Source organism: Phoca vitulina, unplaced genomic scaffold (assembly GCF_004348235.1).
Source record: "Phoca vitulina isolate PV1807 unplaced genomic scaffold, GSC_HSeal_1.0 scaffold17, whole genome shotgun sequence".
Taxonomy (NCBI): domain Eukaryota; kingdom Metazoa; phylum Chordata; class Mammalia; order Carnivora; family Phocidae; genus Phoca; species Phoca vitulina.
This window is the reverse complement of record NW_022589720.1, coordinates 25,533,656-25,552,786: the sequence shown is the minus strand read 5'-3', so window position 1 is coordinate 25,552,786 and position 19,131 is coordinate 25,533,656. Positions and strand designations below refer to the sequence as shown.

The 19,131-nt window shown below is 41.5% G+C and overlaps 1 protein-coding gene across 3 annotated transcripts in view; it reads right to left on the bottom strand.

The window, feature by feature from the left end:
- Positions 1 to 9,968: 9,968 nt before the first annotated feature.
- Positions 9,969 to 19,131, bottom strand: part of NPR3 (natriuretic peptide receptor 3) — a 64,786-nt gene continuing 55,623 nt past the window's right edge. For 2 of the 3 annotated variants that reach the window (XM_032415374.1, XM_032415376.1), the window contains exons 5-8: positions 15,114 to 15,208; positions 13,359 to 13,494; positions 11,807 to 11,894; positions 9,969 to 10,778 (exon numbers count right to left, since the gene is read on the bottom strand). In XM_032415374.1, coding sequence (XP_032271265.1) covers positions 10,667 to 10,778; positions 11,807 to 11,894; positions 13,359 to 13,494; positions 15,114 to 15,208 — 431 coding nt within the window. In that variant the 3' untranslated portion in view covers positions 9,969 to 10,666. The remainder of the gene's footprint in view (positions 10,779 to 11,806; positions 11,895 to 13,358; positions 13,495 to 15,113; positions 15,209 to 19,131) is intronic. The other variant, XM_032415375.1, reaches the window with a different exon arrangement.

Sequence of the window (19,131 nt, the reverse complement as noted above, 5' to 3'; positions counted from 1 at the left end):
GCTCAGTCCGTTAATCGTCTGACTCTTGATTTTGGCTCAGGTCATGATCTCAGGGTCAGGATCAAGCCCCACGTTGGGCCCCGCACTGAGCTCGGAACCTGCTTAGGATTCTCTCTCCCTCTCCGTCTGCCCCTCCCCCCACCCCTGCCCCCTTCTCTCCACCCCCATCCCTCCATGTTCACAAGCACACATGAACTCTCTATTTAAAAAAAAGAAAATTATTGAATGACCAATGAATGCTTGCAGCCCTTTTTACCACATCATGTAATCAGTCTTTCAGCACAGAAGGGCGGCTTTTCTGGATTGTGATCTCAGTTACTACTTAGAACATTAACAGGCTGGGTGATGTTTTCCTCTGTGCTGCAAGGGGAATCCCATGCTCCGGGGATGGCTTTTTCCTGCCCTAAAGACCAGTCTCCCAGTCTTTTCTTCACAGCCTTTCTCACTTTCTTTTTTCTCCTCTTTCTGGCTTCCTCCTGCTTTGCAACCTTCAAGTCAAAGATGAATTTTGTATGAGCTTAGTTTTTTTTCTAATCTATTGTTGAAGTATAATTGACATACAATGTTATATTACTTTCAGGTGTACTGAAACTACTGCTTCAACATTCTATACATTACTCAACATACTGCTCAACAATTCTATACATTACTGATGATGCGACAATGTTAGACATTACTCAATGCTCACCACAATCACTGTAGTCACCATCTGTCACCATACAATGTTATCGCAATATTATTGACTATATTCCCTATATTGTACTTTTTAATCTCTGTGACTTAGTTACTTTGTAACTGGAAGTTTCTACCTCTTGATCTTCTTCATCTGTTCTGCCCACCCCTCTAACCACCATCTCCCTTCTGGCAACCACCTCACCTGCCTACCTGTTTTTAAAGCCAAATAGGATGTCTTTCCTTTAACAAGTCTCCATAGTGACAGCTTTGGTCTTGGCCACCTCAGGCCTGGAACCAGTACCTAGCTGAAGAATTAGAGGTCTCAGGAAATGGTACCAAACTGTCAAGAAACCGGTAGACATCTAGAAAGAAAAAAAGGAGCACATAGTTACAGTAAAAACAGAGCTCCTTATCAGTGATGGTCATTCTCCTCAGACAAGGAATTTTGTGTTTTCCTGAGAAGGTAAAAATGAGAAGATCATTAGCCCTGAGATAACTCACTGAAATGCACCCAGAGCAGCTATATGTTCACTGGGAGACCCCCATTGGCATTGCTGGCTGTAAGTTATGGTCATTCCTAAGAGGTAACAAGAGAGGTTCTGTCAGCTGTGCAATTACTTTGTTTTGGCAAGACACTTTGGAGTCAAGAAAACATTGGCTGGAGTTCAAGGCCAAGATTTTGGATCAGCTGCCACCATAATTTTTCAGAAATGTGATGACCGTACCTCAAGAAATAGTTTCCTAAGTAGGCTGCAGGAATGTCTCCTCTACATGTTTGAAAGGGATTTAAGGAATGAAGCTCTTGGGGACTTTACCAGTATAGCTGAGTTACCATGGGCTTCTCAAGCAAAGGGCGAGAAGTCCGGATTGCATCGGGAATCGTCTTCACCAAATGCAGTGAAGTAATTAGAGGGTGGCTTTAATTGAGATAGGGCACGCCTGGACTCTGTATCTTCTACATGATATATGAACACGGCAATATAAAATCTATCAAGGTTACCCAGATCTCTCTTCGTCATTGAAAGTTCTGTGTTAAACTAAACAGCATAAGCTTCCTACACTTCTCAGTATCCTGTTTGAATGTAACAATAGTGAAGAGGAGAACCATGTGAACATCTAAATGATCCCCAAACTTCCAGAGGGCCAATAGATATACTCAGTGTCCATTTCTTGCTTATTCACAGTCCTTCATTTATATATCAGAAAGCATCACTCATTATTAAAAATTTCAGGGGATCATTGCAATTTGAATACCTAGGTCTATGGCTTGACATGGAGAATATTCCCTGCCCATTTGTATTTAGCATAACATTGCATCTAGACAAATACTCTATTACTAACAGTATATATTGTGGTTGTCAAGGGAAATATTTACAATGTACCTGAGTTCCTATGATAGAAAATAAGATAAAATTTGAGTGGTGGGAGGTTGGGTGTGAAATTGAAAATCAAATATTGAGTCAGAAATACCATCACAGGGGCACCTGGGTGGCTCAGTTGGTTAAGCGTCTGCCTTCAGCTCAGGTCATGATCTCAGGGTCCGGGGATCAAGCCCCAAGTCAGACTCCATGTTCATTGGGGAGTCTGCTTGAGATTCTCTCTCTCTCCCTTTGCCCCTCCCACTCGTGCACTCTCTCTCTCTAAACAAATTAATACAATCTTAAAAAAAAAGATATATCATCACAGAAGTATAGATATGATACCTACAGAGGAACTGAACATGCTTGGCCAGTGAGGGTCGAAAAAGAAAACCCTAGTCCTTAGAGGGCAGTAGCTGGGCCATGCAAAACATCATGAAACGACGAGGCAAGCCATTAATTTATTAGCAATTATTACATTAATTTTATTAATTTTATGGAATAAAACTAAGTATATTAAAAACACTGTTCTATAAGTGATTTAAAAAATAGTGGTGGGTCTCTGAGAGTTTATATAGGAGGCTGGATTCCTCATTCTGTTTAGGAAATTATATTATTCATTACTCTTGAGGAAGCCTGTAAAATTTCTCTGCTGCACTATGAGTGTGCTTAGATTGGTTCTACATTATAAATGTAATATTTAAAATGCCAAAAGATATAGTATAATGCAAATGCATGGACTGACGTCTTACTTGGAAGGCCTACTATTCTCTATATTTTTAATCGCATTTCCAACTTTATTATGTGTGTCATGTATGGGTATGTATGTGGTGTGGGGGTGGGAGCCGTAAATGAGGGAAGAGATGGGGTTCTTAAAGGTTCAACAAAAGCAAAGTTTCCAATGATCAGATTCCTAAGGGTTCTCATCCTTCTGGCACCTTCCCTTCCCACCCTCCAACTTCCACTGCACATACAAACCTCACTAAAATACCGAGGGTTTCTTATAAAACAACTTGGGACTATTAGCTGTGGCCATAAAAGCATTTGTGTCTTTTAAGGAATCAGGAATCAAATCTTTGATCTCTTGGGAGACGCTCAGGGCAGCACTTTCTCCAGGGCCATTAGTAAGCTGGGAAGTTTATCCCAATATTCAAGGTTCTTTTTAGAGTCTGAAGTATCCTTCATTCCCTAACGTAAAAAGAGCACTAGGTAGGCTTTTGAAGACCTGGGCTCTAGTGCTGGGTTTACTGTTTATCAACTGTGAGCCTTTGAAAAGGTCATTTAACTTCTCAGAATATCAATTTCTTTTTCTGTGAAAGAGAAGCATCATTGATGGGTTGCATTCTGGGTTCACCTAGTAGGAAGAGGAAAATGGTAAACAATGGTACGTTGGTAAACATTTAACAACCAGTTCTCTGGAGGGAATGTGCCATGACTTGTAGCATTTGTTGGTGTTTATGGTGTAAATACTCGTAACATGGCCAATGTCAAGCTACCAACCTGATTCCATTGACTGGAGCTTAAAAGTGATGTACAGTAGCGCATGATTCCTTACGGATATCTTGCAGATGGAATAGATGTAAATAACCTCAAATGCATAGATAATAGTAAAATGTAATGAAATAATTTGAAAGTATGCTTTGTTTTTCACAGGGTGTCCTTTAAAATAACCACTTGGACTTAAGCCTGTGAAAAGTTAGAGACCTCTGCCCCCACTACCTTATAAATAATAGATGCTTGCTACCCTGCTGTTTCTTTTTTTTTTTTTACGATTTTATTTTATTTCTTTGAGAGATACAGAGAGTGAGAGCGGGGGAGAGGCAGAGGGAAAGGGAGAAGCAGACTCCCCACTGAGTGGGGAGCCCAATGTGGGTCTCGGTTCCAGGACCCCAGGATCATGATGTAAGCTGAAGGCAGATGCTTAACCGCTTAACCGCTTAACTGAGCAACTCAGGCGCCCCTCCTGCTGTCTGTCTCATGCTGACTCATGACCTGGGACAGAGGACTGCCTTCCCCCTTCCCCACTCCCCTCATTGCATTTCCTGTCCTCCACACACCTGTTCCTGGGATTTGTAAGTAACAAATCTTGTGACTTTACTTCCTTTGTGTGAGTATATTGAAACTGTGCCTTCAATCAAAAGAACCCGAAGGTTTTCACTTGCTCAAAGTGGGAGCTCCGATGCTAAGGGAGCTCCCTGCCAACCCTGCGTGGGTACCTCGTGCCTCCTCATTCATGAGATCATACTCTGCGTGTTGTGAATTCAGTACACTGGCTTGGGCTTCCCAACACATACCTCTCTCTCTCTCTCTCTCTCTCTCTGCACATGTATGTACCCAGGAAAGGACATGTGAGGGTACAGCAGGAAGGTAGCCATCTATAAGCCAAGAAGAAAGCTCTCACCGGGAACCAAATTAGCAGGCATCTTGATCTTGGACTTCCAGCCTCCAGAACTGTGAGAAATAAATTTCTGCTGGTGAAGACCCCCAGTCTGTGGTATTCTGGTCTGGCAGCCCCAGTGGACAGCCTGTGTTTTCTGGAGATTTCCTGGCCCCACCCTTCATTGCTGGTAGGCCCTCCCACACACCCCCAACCCCCCACTCCCACCTGCAGCCCAGAATCACATCCTGCTCAGAATCTTCTCAAACCTGGGCACCCAGTGTGAATGGCATTTGTGGTGCTGTCCAGGGAGATCACCGGCAGCCGTAGCCACAGCAGGGCCAGGGAAACATCACTCCAACCATGAGAATCGCTGTGTTTCTCCAGCTCAAAATAAATCATTAATAACTTTCCAGATAATGAAGCAGCTTTTTACAACCCTGAGGCAACTGAGATGCTTGAGGCTAATCAGTTTGCTTAGTCTGCTAGCCTGAGGAGCTCTTTAGAGTGACAAAACTGACTTCGGATCTCTTCCAGCTGGGCAACGGACATTATCATATGAGTCGGTGAGGCCAACCGTGTAACCAGGTAGAGATGCAAAGTAACGGTGTTCCTGAAGAGTTCTTTCCTTACCTGCCAATGCAAGGTTTACCACTCATTATAATATATTGTTTTCTTATTTCTATAAACTTCCCTTTGCTGGGCAAAAATTCTTGTGTTCTTTCATGGGTACCATTCAAGCAGTACAATTCATCACAACCACTAATTGATCTTTACTTAAACTCGCCCTAGGAAAACAGAAAGTCCTCAGAGAATATGGATATGTGCGGTGTATGTTGGTTGAATTATAAACAGGAAAAGGTTTCCGTGGGATGTATTTTTAATGAGGACACATTGTTATACTGCAAGCATGTGGCATTCTTGCTTAAGAGAAACATTTACAAGAACACATACACATTTCTAGCCAAACACCAAATGAAGTAGATACTTTAAATGACCAGTTTGCACCAGAAATAAAATATATTATACAAAACGGGGGTTATATCCACAGTCATTAATTTTCATTTTCTACACAAAACAATAAATTAAATCACATTATATGCAGATAGTTCTACTTACATTAGAATAATAAATTGTAGCTTGTGCAGCTTTTATTTTTCTACCATACTCATGGTAGATTTGTATTGTTTGGTAGTCCTATACTTAGAATAACAATGAGTAATATGGCCCAGAAGATAAGGGCTGCAGAAATAATCCTCCACGGTATCTATTCCATGTCCTCTTGGTTTCAACTATTCACCATGCATGAGGAACAAAGCTCAGATTCCCAGGACCCAGCAAAAAGAGTCTGCAAACTCACAGCATCTCCAGGCTGTTGAGGGCACCCCATTGCTGTCTTGCAAGTAAGATGCACCACTTTGAACTCTTTCAGATGTTGGCATTAAATAATAAATAGGGCATCCTGTATTGAAATCCAAATTTTCCTCTTTCTCGACACTTTCTGCCCAATTATTGTGTGCTATCACAGCTTTGTTCCCCTGGCAAATAAAAAACAATTTGGTAGTCCATGTGACGATTTACACCCTTGGTGGAAGGGCCCTTTATTCCTGTGCATAAAATTTAGGTTTTTAAACATGTGAATCAAAGCAACACCATTTTTGCTAACTCTTGATTTTGCTTGTTCAAATGTCTCCCCTAGGAAACATTCCATGCCTGATACATCAAAGAGCTATTATAACACATGCATTTTTACTTCTGACACTCGGCTCCCATTGAAACCCTTTCACCATGTTTGATGTAGCTTAAAACAGGAACATTAACAGCATCAGCTGGTTTAGAATTGCTTTACCTTTGGTATGAATTAACATCAGTGGTTAATGAAAAATTTGAACAAACTCCAATCCAGCCCCTTTTGAAAGTCATTTTAATCCTAGAGTCTAGCTGTGGGGTATGCCTTCAAGAGACATTCGTGAGATCTACATGCTGAAAACCAAAGCGAGGCTTGTTGGAATATAGGCACATCACAGGCTTGTCCAGCCCCAGAGCGTGTGTGGGTTCTGATCCAAAGCCAGCTACGTTCTTATAGGCAGCACTATTTTGTATTCTTTCCCTCTGAGGAAGTACAGAGGTCCTACTCACAAGTTTCTACCTGCATGGGCAAAATGCCAACGCATCTTTGGAGCCACAGTGGATGGTGCGGGGGCGGGGGGGGGGGGTGTTGAGGGAGATGGATGATGGCGGGAGGAGTGAGTGAGAAAGGAGTGGTAAGGACGGGGCTACTTGCAATGCCACTCTCTTCTGTTTGTTTTGGAGGATCAAGCTCCCGATTCTTCTGGCTGGATGTGTCCCAAGCTTCTTGCTGAGTCTGGCTGTTGAAGATGGGCTAAATTATTGGGTATTCTGTAGTTCTAAAGATCAACTGAAAAAGAAACAAATCCCTCTGAACAGCACCTTCTCATCTTCTATGCTTCAACACTGCCCCCAAAACATATTCTGTGTTTTCAGACAGTTTCAGTTTTTTCCACTGAAGAAGAAATTCAGCCCATTTTCATCTTCTCCATGAAGCACTAACCATCAGGGGCATAACTAAACAGAACCCATGAAATATAGATCAAGGGGCCTAATTTGAGTTGGTGTTTGGTTTTATACTGTACATCAGGATCTGGGTTCTTTGTGTCCCAAGAAACATAAGTATGCTTCCTTTCAGTTTATAAACTTTCCCTTATACTGGTGGTATAATATTTTATTTGGCCTCCTAAAGAGACTTCCTCAAATAGCCCTGTACACTCACTCACAAGAAGGTGGTGATGCCATGGGAAGCTAATTTCTGAATTGTCACTGTCTGTATGAGGTCTATACAGTAGCTTTAATTTCACCGCCAACAGCATACCTTACACTCCCAAAATCAGTAGCAACCAGAAGAAAAGTGGTAAATTAGGCACAAAGGGGGCACAGGTACCTTGAATAAGTTAAGAACCCTAGAACCTGTGAACAGGGAGAAGTGATGGGATATTCTAAAGCAAAAGTCTGAATTTAAGGAAGAGGAGAAAAGGAGACATTCTCTTTCCATACATTTTTCTTCTCCCTCCATTAAATATAGCTTCTGAAATGTAAAAAAAAAAAAAAATTATCTCAAAGCCTGTGAAACTATGTCTGTGGTTCAGGAAAGAACAAGCTGACAGTTCTGAGAAATGTAATGTTGTAGGGGCTTCCTCGTGGAAACTAGTCAGTCTGGGGGAAGACATGCACTCTATACAGAAAATTATTCCTGGATAGAAGTGATCATCTGAAGAAAGCTTTTATTTTTGAATCCAGAAAAAAAAACCTAAGGATGTGACAATGATGACCATAAAACCTATACTTATTTCCAACACCATGAGTATATACAAGAAATATGTACTCTTTTGACCTATATAAATATCAGCTTCTTTGGCCAGATGAGAAAATACTGATAAAGTTTCTCTTCTGAAATCTGAATGCCCTAGATTTCAGGGTAAAAATTTATAGAGTGATTTAAGAACTAAAGCCCTATTTATTTTACTGTATGATATGTGGCTTCTGGTGGAGTATGAATGACTAGTTGTCAAAGATGCTGCTTAGCAGTAAGGAAATTAAGTCCCAAATTATAATCTCTAGAGGTCTTAACCCAGGGTACGCTTGCGCCAAACACCTACACTTGTAGCAAAGTTTTCCAACTTAATGGAGTTTTCAAAACTTAATGGAGTTTTGGTAACTCATATGATGACTTCAAGGAGGAAAGAAGTGAAAACAGACATGTAAATAAGCACTCAATCTTAGGAACTCCCAGAACGGTTAACTTTGGAACTGAATGGCATGTACCTATGAGAAACCTCATGACTTGTTCCGCCATTTTAAAAAAACTAAAATCTCACTTCTACCATTTTATCTGGGGATATAATATTAAATTTAGAACTATTCCTCTACGTGAAGTAGAAATAAAAGATATTTGCTTTAAAAATGTTACAGTTAATGTTACAGTTACAGCCCCTATATTACTTCCAGAAAGGTTAGAAACGTTTATGTCCAAAGACTGTAACCAGGCAGAGTGATTTCCCCCCTGTAATAAGCACATAGATTTGAAATTTAAATTTTTTTCACAAACACAAGGTAGTATAAAATGAGTATCTCTAAAATACATTGAAAACATCATGAAAAATAAAAATGAGAGAGAAATAAGCTTTCAATTCACAAGAAAAAGATGGATGTAAACCTTCCATTCTGTTTTCACTTTGAGGAGTCCTGAGTTGTTAAATGTTTTGCTTTCCTAGATTTTACTTCCCAAACTCTCTTCCAACATTGGAATTTCTGGAGCTTGGCTTCTTGTCTTCTTTTGCCATTATTTTTTGAAGTCAGCACTTTTTCCCTTGCATCCACCATGGAGAACTACAACACAGTCATTTCAGTTGATCATAGCTCATTCAGTTAACATGCTCTCCAACTGCCTGAATCCCATTTTTTAAATGTAGAAAGGCAATATGCCTCACACAGAAATAATCCATTCACTGAAATAATCCATTGGCTGGTTGAAGTAGGAGGGACAGAAGCAGACTCCTCCAGGGAAACAAGTTCAGGCCAGCTGCCAAGATATGCAGCTTTTTTCCCTCTGCCTGCCTCCACTCCCGCCTGTGTGAGCTATGACCTCCATCATCACCAAGGAGTTGCTCGAACTCCCCTATTTTCCTCCCTATGCATGATCTTTTATAGTCACTAAGATAATTTTAAAAACTATTTTCCAGATGTTCAAAATGTTACTGAAGAAAGCCCCTAGTGACATAATTACAACATGGTACGCTAATCTGCCAAATCCCTACTCTTCTCTCACTCTTTTCTCCATAAATTGTCAGCAAAAATGGCAACCTGAGTTTACACCTATGTGCAGAGTACTGGGTGCAAAATAGATATTCAGTAAATATTTATTTAACTTTGTTCAAATCTCTTATATCTACACCTCACCCGCTATTACACGGGTTATTAGTGGATGACTATAAAGCTTTGTGGAGTCAACTAAAAAGGAATATAGTAGCTATCAGATTCCCTCTTTTAACCAAAATATCACTGAATCTTAGTAAAATGTCATGTATGCATTTTTAAATTTATCATTTCTGTGCTTACTGTCAAATTCTAATACTCTATAAGTTGTTCTTAAGGAAAAAGGGCTGCCTTAAACCCTAGTTAATTCTAATCAGTTCCACTCTTTATCTTGAAACTCATCATTTGACCAGAACTGGAAGAGGTCTATTCTAAAATAACTTTGCATTTAAAGCAGGTAAATCGATGTCCTCCCGTAGCGTCTGTGATCTGAATACATTTCTAAATCTCTGTAATTAAAGTAGCAATTGGCATTTGGCTTTGGCCAAGGGGGACAGGGAAAAAGGGAGAAAAAGAGAAGCATCTTTCATCATTGCTGGTTTGTTGTACACTTTACCCATGCTTTTAAAATATAAGTGGAATTTAATCTTCAAAATGAAAAAATAGACACATTTTCTAATAGCAAAATATAAGATTAAAATACCTAAAAATAAAATGTTAGTGTGAAATAGGGCTTTTTTTTTTTTACATTAAAAAGTGAAACATTTTAGATTTGCTTTTCTTTAGATTTGCTATAAATCCTCTTATCTTATTAATAGTTACAACTTTCCAGAATAGCTTTTATGAGACACTGAAGGAGACAAGCAGGAAATCCTTCTTCGAGATACGAAGTCAGGTCCTGAATATATATATACATTGGACAGAGCAGTCCTCAACTTCTAATCTGTCCACCAGCACTAGAAAAAGGAACACTCTATTTCCAACCTTGAGATTTTTCATTACATTTTCCTCTTTGGATGTTAAATTCTTTCCAAGAATATTCTACTCGTAAAAATGATCTTATTCTAGCTATAAAACATTTCATTTAAGAAAACCACATTTTTGTAGCCTTATATGAAATGCCCCCAAAAACCATCAAGATATGGAGACATCAGATTTTCAAACATAAATCTAATCATATGCCCTTGAAACAGTATGAACATTTAACAGAGTGATGTTGTATTCTCGTATTTGCTTGTAATCAGGTGAAAGGCCAGGAGGCATATGGTGATTAATAATAGTTCCTGAGCTTCTAAAGAAATTTTACAATGAAATGACTAACTGCTTAAAAGAATGAGTTCTTCAAGAGCGCCCCTTCTGTTCCATTGATGTCTTTCATCCCATCTATCTCCTTAAAGAATCTCAGGCCAAAAGAAAAGGCTTTCTTTTAAGCCACTGAAAAATGGGATCTGATGGAATCTTCCCGTAACTCTCGATGTTTTCCAACGTTACTTTCTTCTTGCTGGCTTCGCCTTTCAATGGTTATTCTGTATTTCTTCCTGGGTAAAGGGAAAGTGAATGTAGTAATAAAATCTCACTTGGCTACAAAATACTATGGTTTCTCTTACAAAGAATGCCCTCAAGGGACATCTGGGTTTGGGTTGATAAATGAGAAGTGACAGAATATGAAACCCTGGTCAGAGATTAAAGCAGTGTGCCCCAAGGCGTTATGCCCTTATTCAAGAGGAAAATTGGCATGCTTTCTGAAATGCCATAGAACAAGCCCTCCCCTTTTTCCCTGGGTGCCTTGTGGGTTAAGTCTTGTCTATTCTGCCACAGAAGCTCTCCCTAACTCCCAGGATGTGCCCTAGATAAAGATCAGATTAAGTGTACTGTGACCAAAGGAACAGGAATACAATTGTTCCCACAAAAACTCACATACACCCGGGGTTACATTTCCATACAGAAATGAAGAAATCTTGGTCTAATGACTTGAGACTAAGCCACAAACTCAGTCACCAAAGATTACAGAGGACTGGACCGCCCTCATGATTTGTGACTATCAATACCTTGAACACACATAAATATGACAATTTTACAAGCCTGGGGGCTGAACCACGGTGGCAATTAAACGTGTGGATTCTCCAAGTACTGAGCACAGACCAGCCTGAGAGTGTGGACTGCCCAGAGCCACCTCCTCCTCTTCAGAAGGTGAACCCAGACACTTATTTCTGGATTGGAGGAAGCATAAGAATAGGTAAATTGTTTTTCCTTTGTCCAGATTCCCTCTCCACTTACACATTTGGTAGGAATTTGCATCAGAATATTTGTGATCAAAGGCGAGCAGGGCTCTGTGGCCCACAGGGGGATGCGGTAGAAAGCCCTGGCCCACTGCCCAGTGTGCTAACTCACTGACCACCAAACCAGCAGGGTCATGAAGACCGTCAAAAAGAACCACGTCGTTCTTTTAACTGCCATGTTTTCGGTAAGAGCAAGATATGGACAAGTCACAAGGAGGACTATGCAAAGGTGAGTGACCAAGGCAATAGAAGAGAGTGAATTCTAAAACTTGATAAAACATCCTAACCTGAAAAAGTAGAAGGCCATTAACAAGCCAGCTCCTAGTAAGGCCCCCACAACAATTCCTGTCACTGCTGATTCTTCTAGACCACCTGCTTAAAAAAGAAACATAGATCATCAGAGTTCATTTGGAGAAACAGAAATGTCTCAAGTTTTAATCACTGGAAGGTATATCTCAATTTCCCACTTGTGGCAAATTTTCTTTTTTTTTTTAAGAAAGTTTTTCTAGGGGATCCTGCAGTTTCTTTTTTTTTTTTTTTTTTTTTTGCCAAGTACAAAGCTTAAGAAGCATTTAAGAAAGGACCATAGGAGAACAATGGGAATAAAGCAGGTTCAAGAAAGATCTGAGTAACGCTGGAAACGGAGGTTTTCAGGTACACCCATCCTCTCTTGAGCTCCTAGTCAGAGAAGACAACTGGATGGACCATGGGACTGACCCAGCACATCTTATTTTCACAGACAGATGATGACACTTCAAAGTGCTAGGAGATTTGGTGAAAAATGCATTGGGCTAATGTTCTGTTTTTAGATATTCTCTCACCAAAGCTGGAGTTTCATGTCAAAATGTCCTATATAGCTTTGTGAAAATACGAATAACAATTTGAAACAATCGAGTTCAGTAGCGTCCCAGTTATTATATAAATATGATAAATAGCTAGCCTTTATATAAACAGTGTAGTGTCAGCCTTTAGTGCATTATCCCATTCAATCCTCAGCCCGAAGGATTGGGTACACATTTTTCATTTTACATATGGGGAAACTGAGGTTTAAAGAGATAAAGGAACATTCCTAGGATCACAAAACCACTAAGTGACAAGGGTGGGATTTCAAATCCACGCCCAGAACTCCAGAGACTTTTTTTAACATATGTCTGCTTTACTCCTTCCCATAATTATCGCATATACATAAATAACACCGTTTGAAGGCTGGTCCCAAAGTAAGGAGCATACATATGTTAGCCTAAAGTGACTAACTGGCCTGAAAGATCAATATTCACTTGGTTCTCCCTCACTAGCTTATCTCTAAAGCAAGGATTTCCAACAATTTCCTATTTGTAGGCTCCTTATAAGAATGTCCACTTGCTTCTACATTTATGTTTGTTTGATATCCAAGCAAAACACTCATAAATAGCATATTTTACACTGATTTGCCAATTTGTAAATCTGAGGGTGTTTAAGGGACATTATCTGTTTGGTTCTGAGGGATAGGAGGACACCTACAAACTCTGAAAATCAGAATGAGACTTGCTACACATTTAATATGGGATCTTTTTCTTTTCCCTAAGTGGACATCTCAAATGCGAAGAGATTGTATTATGGTAAGAGGTGTAATAATAGGGAGAGGCCTTCTACCATTTTGAAAAAAAGAAGAGAGACCTAGAAACATCTGATGAAAGTGGGATGCCGGTTTGTGAACTGTTCCCATGGGTTTTACCACATCAGAAAAAGGAAGGTGGACTTTCAGAATATGAGCTCCTAGATAGAATCTGTCTTTTAAACTTGCATCATGGTGATAGTGCAGATGGTGAAAAGCAGAGCAAATTAAGTCTCTAAACTTACATGATTTGCAAGGAGAGCTGTTTGCGTGTTCCACAATTCTGGTCTCATCTATTCTCAGTTTTAAAGGTCCCCAAGGATATTTGACATTTGGCCGCATTTCAAAACGACCTTCTTTTCCAAAGTAATCACCAATGACCTATGTAAAAGCAAAAAACAAATGTGCAAACTGAAAGCTCAAAGTTCTCTGTTTCCAAAGGAGGCATAGGGTGGGCGCCCCATCACTCTGACTATAATGATGTCTTTTTGAGGACTTCGTAAATCAAGATTTGCAGTCACTAATGGTGCTTTTAAGGTAAGCATAATTTAGGGAGAACTGTGGCTCCCTATGGCAGGAAAGTGGTTATACAGAAAACAACATCTCAGAATTTATGGCTTTTCCCTTGCTCATCAGAGGAGGTGCCACTCCACACATCTGCCATCCGCCACCGCGCAGCCCATGCATTCAGCCATTTGTAAAGCCCAGATTGCTTTCAGGGATGTGGGAGAGAGTCGGGGCCCACCTCATAGCCAGATTAAACCATTACAGGTGCACGGCCTCACACCACTCAATCAGCTGGGCATATAAAGAGTCAAAAAGGGGGCACTGGGTGGCTCAGTAGGTTAAGCGTCTGCCTTCGGCTCAGGTCATGATCCCAGAGTCCTGGGATCGAGCCCCGCATCGGGCTCCCTGCTCAGGGGGGAGTCTGCTTCTCCCTCTCCCACTCCCCCTGCTTGTGTTCCCTCTCTCGCTGTGTCACTCTCTGTCAAATAAATAAATAAAAATCTTAAAAAAAAAAAAAAAAGAGTCAGAAAGTGTCTTTTAGGAACATCCTCTTTCACCCTTCTCTGGTTGGAAGATTAGTCCGTGACTTCAGGAGTTACATTCTCCTCTCTGATGAATTTACCTATTTGCACCCCCATTTCCAGACTGAACCCTCTTTTTCAACTGACACAGTCTTCCTTGCTGACTCAATTCAAGGTTTATCCACAGTTTCTGGTTCAAACCGATGTTTCACCAGCTACCTGAGCCCTGATCTGGAAGTACCTTCCCACCCAGGTTCTCGGGATCTGTTTCTCTTTCTGCTGGGCATCCGCACATTGCTCCCTGAGCGGCCTGTGATGTCACCCCTCTCTCTCCTGATGGAGGCCCAGCAAGCTTCCACAGGCTAGTTCTTGTCGTAGTAAAAAGAATTCTAGATAATCACCAAAATCTAATGATCACTGGCATGTGCTGAGCACTTACCAAGTACTTTACACACATCCACTCCTGAATGTTCACAGCCACCCTACAAGGGACGATTACTATCCACCTTTCACAGAGGGAGAGACCAGAATGTCCACAAGACCCAGACCACTCCAAGGGTTAAAGAAGCAGTAATGTAATGTAAATGTAGCAAGTGCCAGGTTCTGCTGGCTCTGCTCTTCCCACAAAGGCCCGATACATGTGCACTAGGAGAAAAGCAGCAAGTCCCTTATGCCAGGGCCCATCAAGTGCCATGGGAACATCAACTGTGGGTGACAGCCATCAAAGAAGCACACTTGGCCACTGGAAACATAGCATTTGCCCACTGAGGGTAAACATGGAACCATTTCTTGAAATCATCCAGGATATCCTCAACCAGAAGTGAGCCCTCCCTACTCAGAAACACCAAGACTTTCAGCTCATTTTTATTTGGAGGCTGCGTTGGGGACAGCTATGTGGACATGGGGACAAATGCATTCCTTGGAATCTTAACAAGCAGGAGGAGCAGCCGAGGCAGGGTGTAATTTGCTCACCTCCTGGGTGCCCGCCTCGGGGTCTGTCATAGCGATCACGGAGAAATCCCCATACCGGTCTCCGTTGGCATCTATGGACACCTGCCCAGCAATACCTAGAGGATGAGATGTGAAGAACTCCAAGTTAGTGACTTACAAGACCTCCATCCGCCAACAAAAACAAGAAAGTGAATTGACAGGATTCTTTAAACAAACTCATGCCACAGGGAATCTCATCAGACTCTGAGCATTTTTGTTGGCATTTGGAAAGACATTGTAATTTCATCTGTGTCTGCATTCCTAAATTCTTAACATTTCTTCATTTAAAAATGAAAAGAAAAAGAAATAAATGACCTTCTTTGGGGAATATGTAAAAAAAAAAAAAAATTAAGGCTAATCCTGAAAGCAGCATGCTTATCCCAGAGTTTTGTATTAATTAAAAAAAAAAAAATCTGCAAGGAGAGAGAGGTTGGAGGTGCAGTGTGCTCCTAGACTTGTCATGAGTATGTGTTATCACTGGCCAAACGTTAGAAAAGAAAACTCGTACTAAAATAACATAAAATTTAAAAAAAAAAGAAAAGAAAAGAAAACTCGTTCTAGGCCCAGGACTCAGCAAATTGCTTCATTATGGGCTCCCGTGATGCCCAGGAAAGCTGAGGGCCTGCTTCACGGGTCACAGGGGCCAAGAGCTAAAGAGGAGCTAGTCTTTACCCCACTGTGTCCACTCCTGTTTGTTTTGTTTTGGGGTTTTCTCCGCAGCTTTACTGAGTTATGATTGACACACGTCGCTGTATGAGTTTCAAGTGTACGGCACAGAGGTCTGACCTACATACGCTGTGAAACAGTGACCGCGTCACACGTAGTTGACATCCACCATCTCACAGAGACACACTAAATCAGTCATTGTTTATCCAGATGAGTTCTGGGCCAGCACTAGGTGCTGAGTTTAATGCCACCGCCCAGGCAAAGATGAACTGGACACATTCCCCCCCTCAAGACAGGGGCAGCCCGGACTAAGGATTTCTGACTACGTGTATTTGAATCCTAGCTTTCACATTTATGAGCTCCGTGACCATGGGCAAGGACTTAGCCCTCTGGGCCTCGGTCTTCAGGACCGTAAAAGAGGGACACCAGCACCTCCCAGCCAAGGGCTGTTGAGACGATTAACTGAGCCACAACAGGTCCAGCACTTGCGCCACAGGTGTAAAAGACGTTAGCTGCTTTCTCCTGCTGTTGCTACTGCCACTGGGCCTGGAATCTGGGAGTGGACCTCCGACCGTGCCCATGCCACTCAGAGAAGGAGTTGGCGTCTAGTTGGAGACTCAAGCAGACTCAGTAGAAGAGCAGGTCTTCTATAGGAATGTTAGTGAAGTCCATGACTTAGACAAGCAGCGATGAGGGAGTAGCACTATTCTCAGCAGAAAGGCCAGCCTTGTTAGTATTTAAAGGCATGGAAGCTGAAAGGAAGCAGAGGGACCAGGAGGTTCTGGGGGAGGTGGCCCCTGTGTGTGGAAGGAAGCAGTGAGATGTCAGACTGGAATCCGGTGGCCCGAAGCGCCCGCACGAAGGATTTGAATTTGCCTGGCTAGCAACAGTGGCTTAGACAGCTAATCAGTAAAAGCAAATATGTATCATTAGTTGCTATTAAATATGTCTGCATTATAATTTTCATTAACTAAGTAAGAGAATGCGTATGCCAGCCACTTCCTAATTAACTAAGGCTATTTGTTTTCTTTCAGTTCAGACCGTAATAGAGTTCAGTGTAATTCTTAGTGTTTCTATTGATTTTGATTCTCTCCGGAAGTAAAATGAATGTCTGGGAAAAGCGATCCCAAGGGAAAGTTCCATCCTCTGGTGTGGTTTGGAGAGGGCAAGTATTTGGGTTTACTGTCCTTTGGGTTGTGGTTTGAAGGCCCACTGATTTTTCCAGACTTTGGTCTTCTTTGCCGCAAACAGAATGGAGCTACCATTCATCTTGATTTTTTTTTTGTCTTTTTAATATAAACTGGTTACAAAGGATACACCTATCTCAAACTTGTTTATCCTTGACAACCTATACAACATTTAAGTAAGAAATGTCATTTTTAAAAATCATATTTATCTCCAAACATATTGCCTATCCAAAACCATTTGTCATTCTGTTCAGAGGTGTTTATAAAGGTGTGTTCTGCTAAGGCTTTTGCAGAGTATTTTATAAAACATGGTGGCCCTAGTAATTCAAGACCTCATTACACTTTAAGCTATTACAATTCTGCCAAGAAATGGGGTGAGAACCCTCTGGGTGGCCGATTAGCAAGTGAGACTTCACCTGAGAGTATTGTGTTTAAGGTGAGATTGTCAGGCTGACAGCAGAATTTTCCTGTACATAAGTAATGAGATTCTACCCCCATTTCTATTGGCCTGTAGTGGACCTCAAGTTTGAGCCACAGTCTTATTTTCCTTGTCACTCTGACCTCTCACACAGAGAGGAAATTCAGCTTCTTCCCAGGCCATTTATTGAGAGCCTTGAGAGATGGTCATAGGTTTCACGGTAATAAAATCCAAATTTGTCAAATAACATCCAGAGTATTTTTCCCTTGACAATTTAATGGTCACTTACAGAGTGACCATTTCTCAGAGTTCTTTGGGGGGCTACCCTCAGATTGATCACTATTTAGCAAATAAAATGGGCTTTCCAAACAATTCAAGCCCAGTTGGCTTCAATTATCTTTACATTCGGACACATAAGATTCTAAGTTTAGCCTGAACTGTATAGTCGATTGATCTAGGACTTATTCCATATTGCCAGTGTAGACCTAGCCCTAGAATGGAAGCATCAAGACAGGCTATGGGAAAATTTAGTCCATGCCCTCTATACAAAACTGAATTCTAGCCCTTGTGGGCACCTGCCCTTCCCTTAACAACCTCCTTCAGAAGACCGAGAACAAATGAGCACACCATGTAGTGAGGAATAGCTAAGAACGGGATGTGGCCTGCCGAGCTTGTGTCCACACATGCCGGTTTCTCAGTGTATTGGGCACAACTTCTGGGAAATCTGACTCTGTCCTAACATGCCCCCTGAATTATTCTATTTGATTCCAGCTCCTCAACTAAAGCAGTCAGAAGTTGAGCAAGACAATCTGAGAGGCTTATTGGTTCATGTCCTCCAATCTGTCTAACGTTAAAGTAGATGGCACTGTAGTTTCGAGTAAGATGCAACATTCAATAAAGCCACCAAGGAGAAATTAAATCCAATTGTCACCATAGCCGCTGCCCAGACAGCTGGAACCTGACCCCTCAGCACTGTCCTACCATTTCTAATAAACAAGGGCAGGATGAGACCGTGGAGTGCATTGAGGTCCCAAATGAAAAAACATATATATGGGCCCCAAATCCAGACTTGGAAGTACTTGTTTCCCATCACTGAAAAATCTCTTTCATTGAATTGCAAATAAATGTAGAAAGGGCTCAAGGGAAGAGTTGGTGGGATGCAGGACTGAAAGGGCCCCCATCAGTCATCAGGTAGTCCGACCCCTTTGTACAAGTAATGAAAGAGAAGCCCAAAATACTGAGTCAGTGGCTCGGATGCAGGTCTCCTGAACCCTGGTCCAGTGATCTGTACTCCATATCATCAGGGGTTTTCAAATGATACCCATCAGCGTACTACACTTTATTTTCTACATAGTCCCCATAAGGACCCCTTTTAAAGACTCCAGAAAGATCACGTCCCTCCAAACCTTTTGGGGGCTTTCTCTCTCACTCAGGGTGGAACCCAAAGTCCTCAGTACACCTTCCATGTCCACATGATCCGGCCCCCACTACCTCTCTGACTGTGGCTCTGAACACTGCCCCTCGCATGCTGTGCTCGAGCCACATGGGCCTCTTTGTTCTCAGCACTCAGCACTCTCTCAACAGGCACACTCAAGGTCTCTGTGTCTGCTTCTTTGTCTAGAATGTTCCCTCAACATCTACATAATTTCTTTCACTTCCCTCAGGTCTCTACTCACCTGCAACTTTATCAGAGACCTTCCCTGGCCACTTTCTTTAAATTAGCCATCTC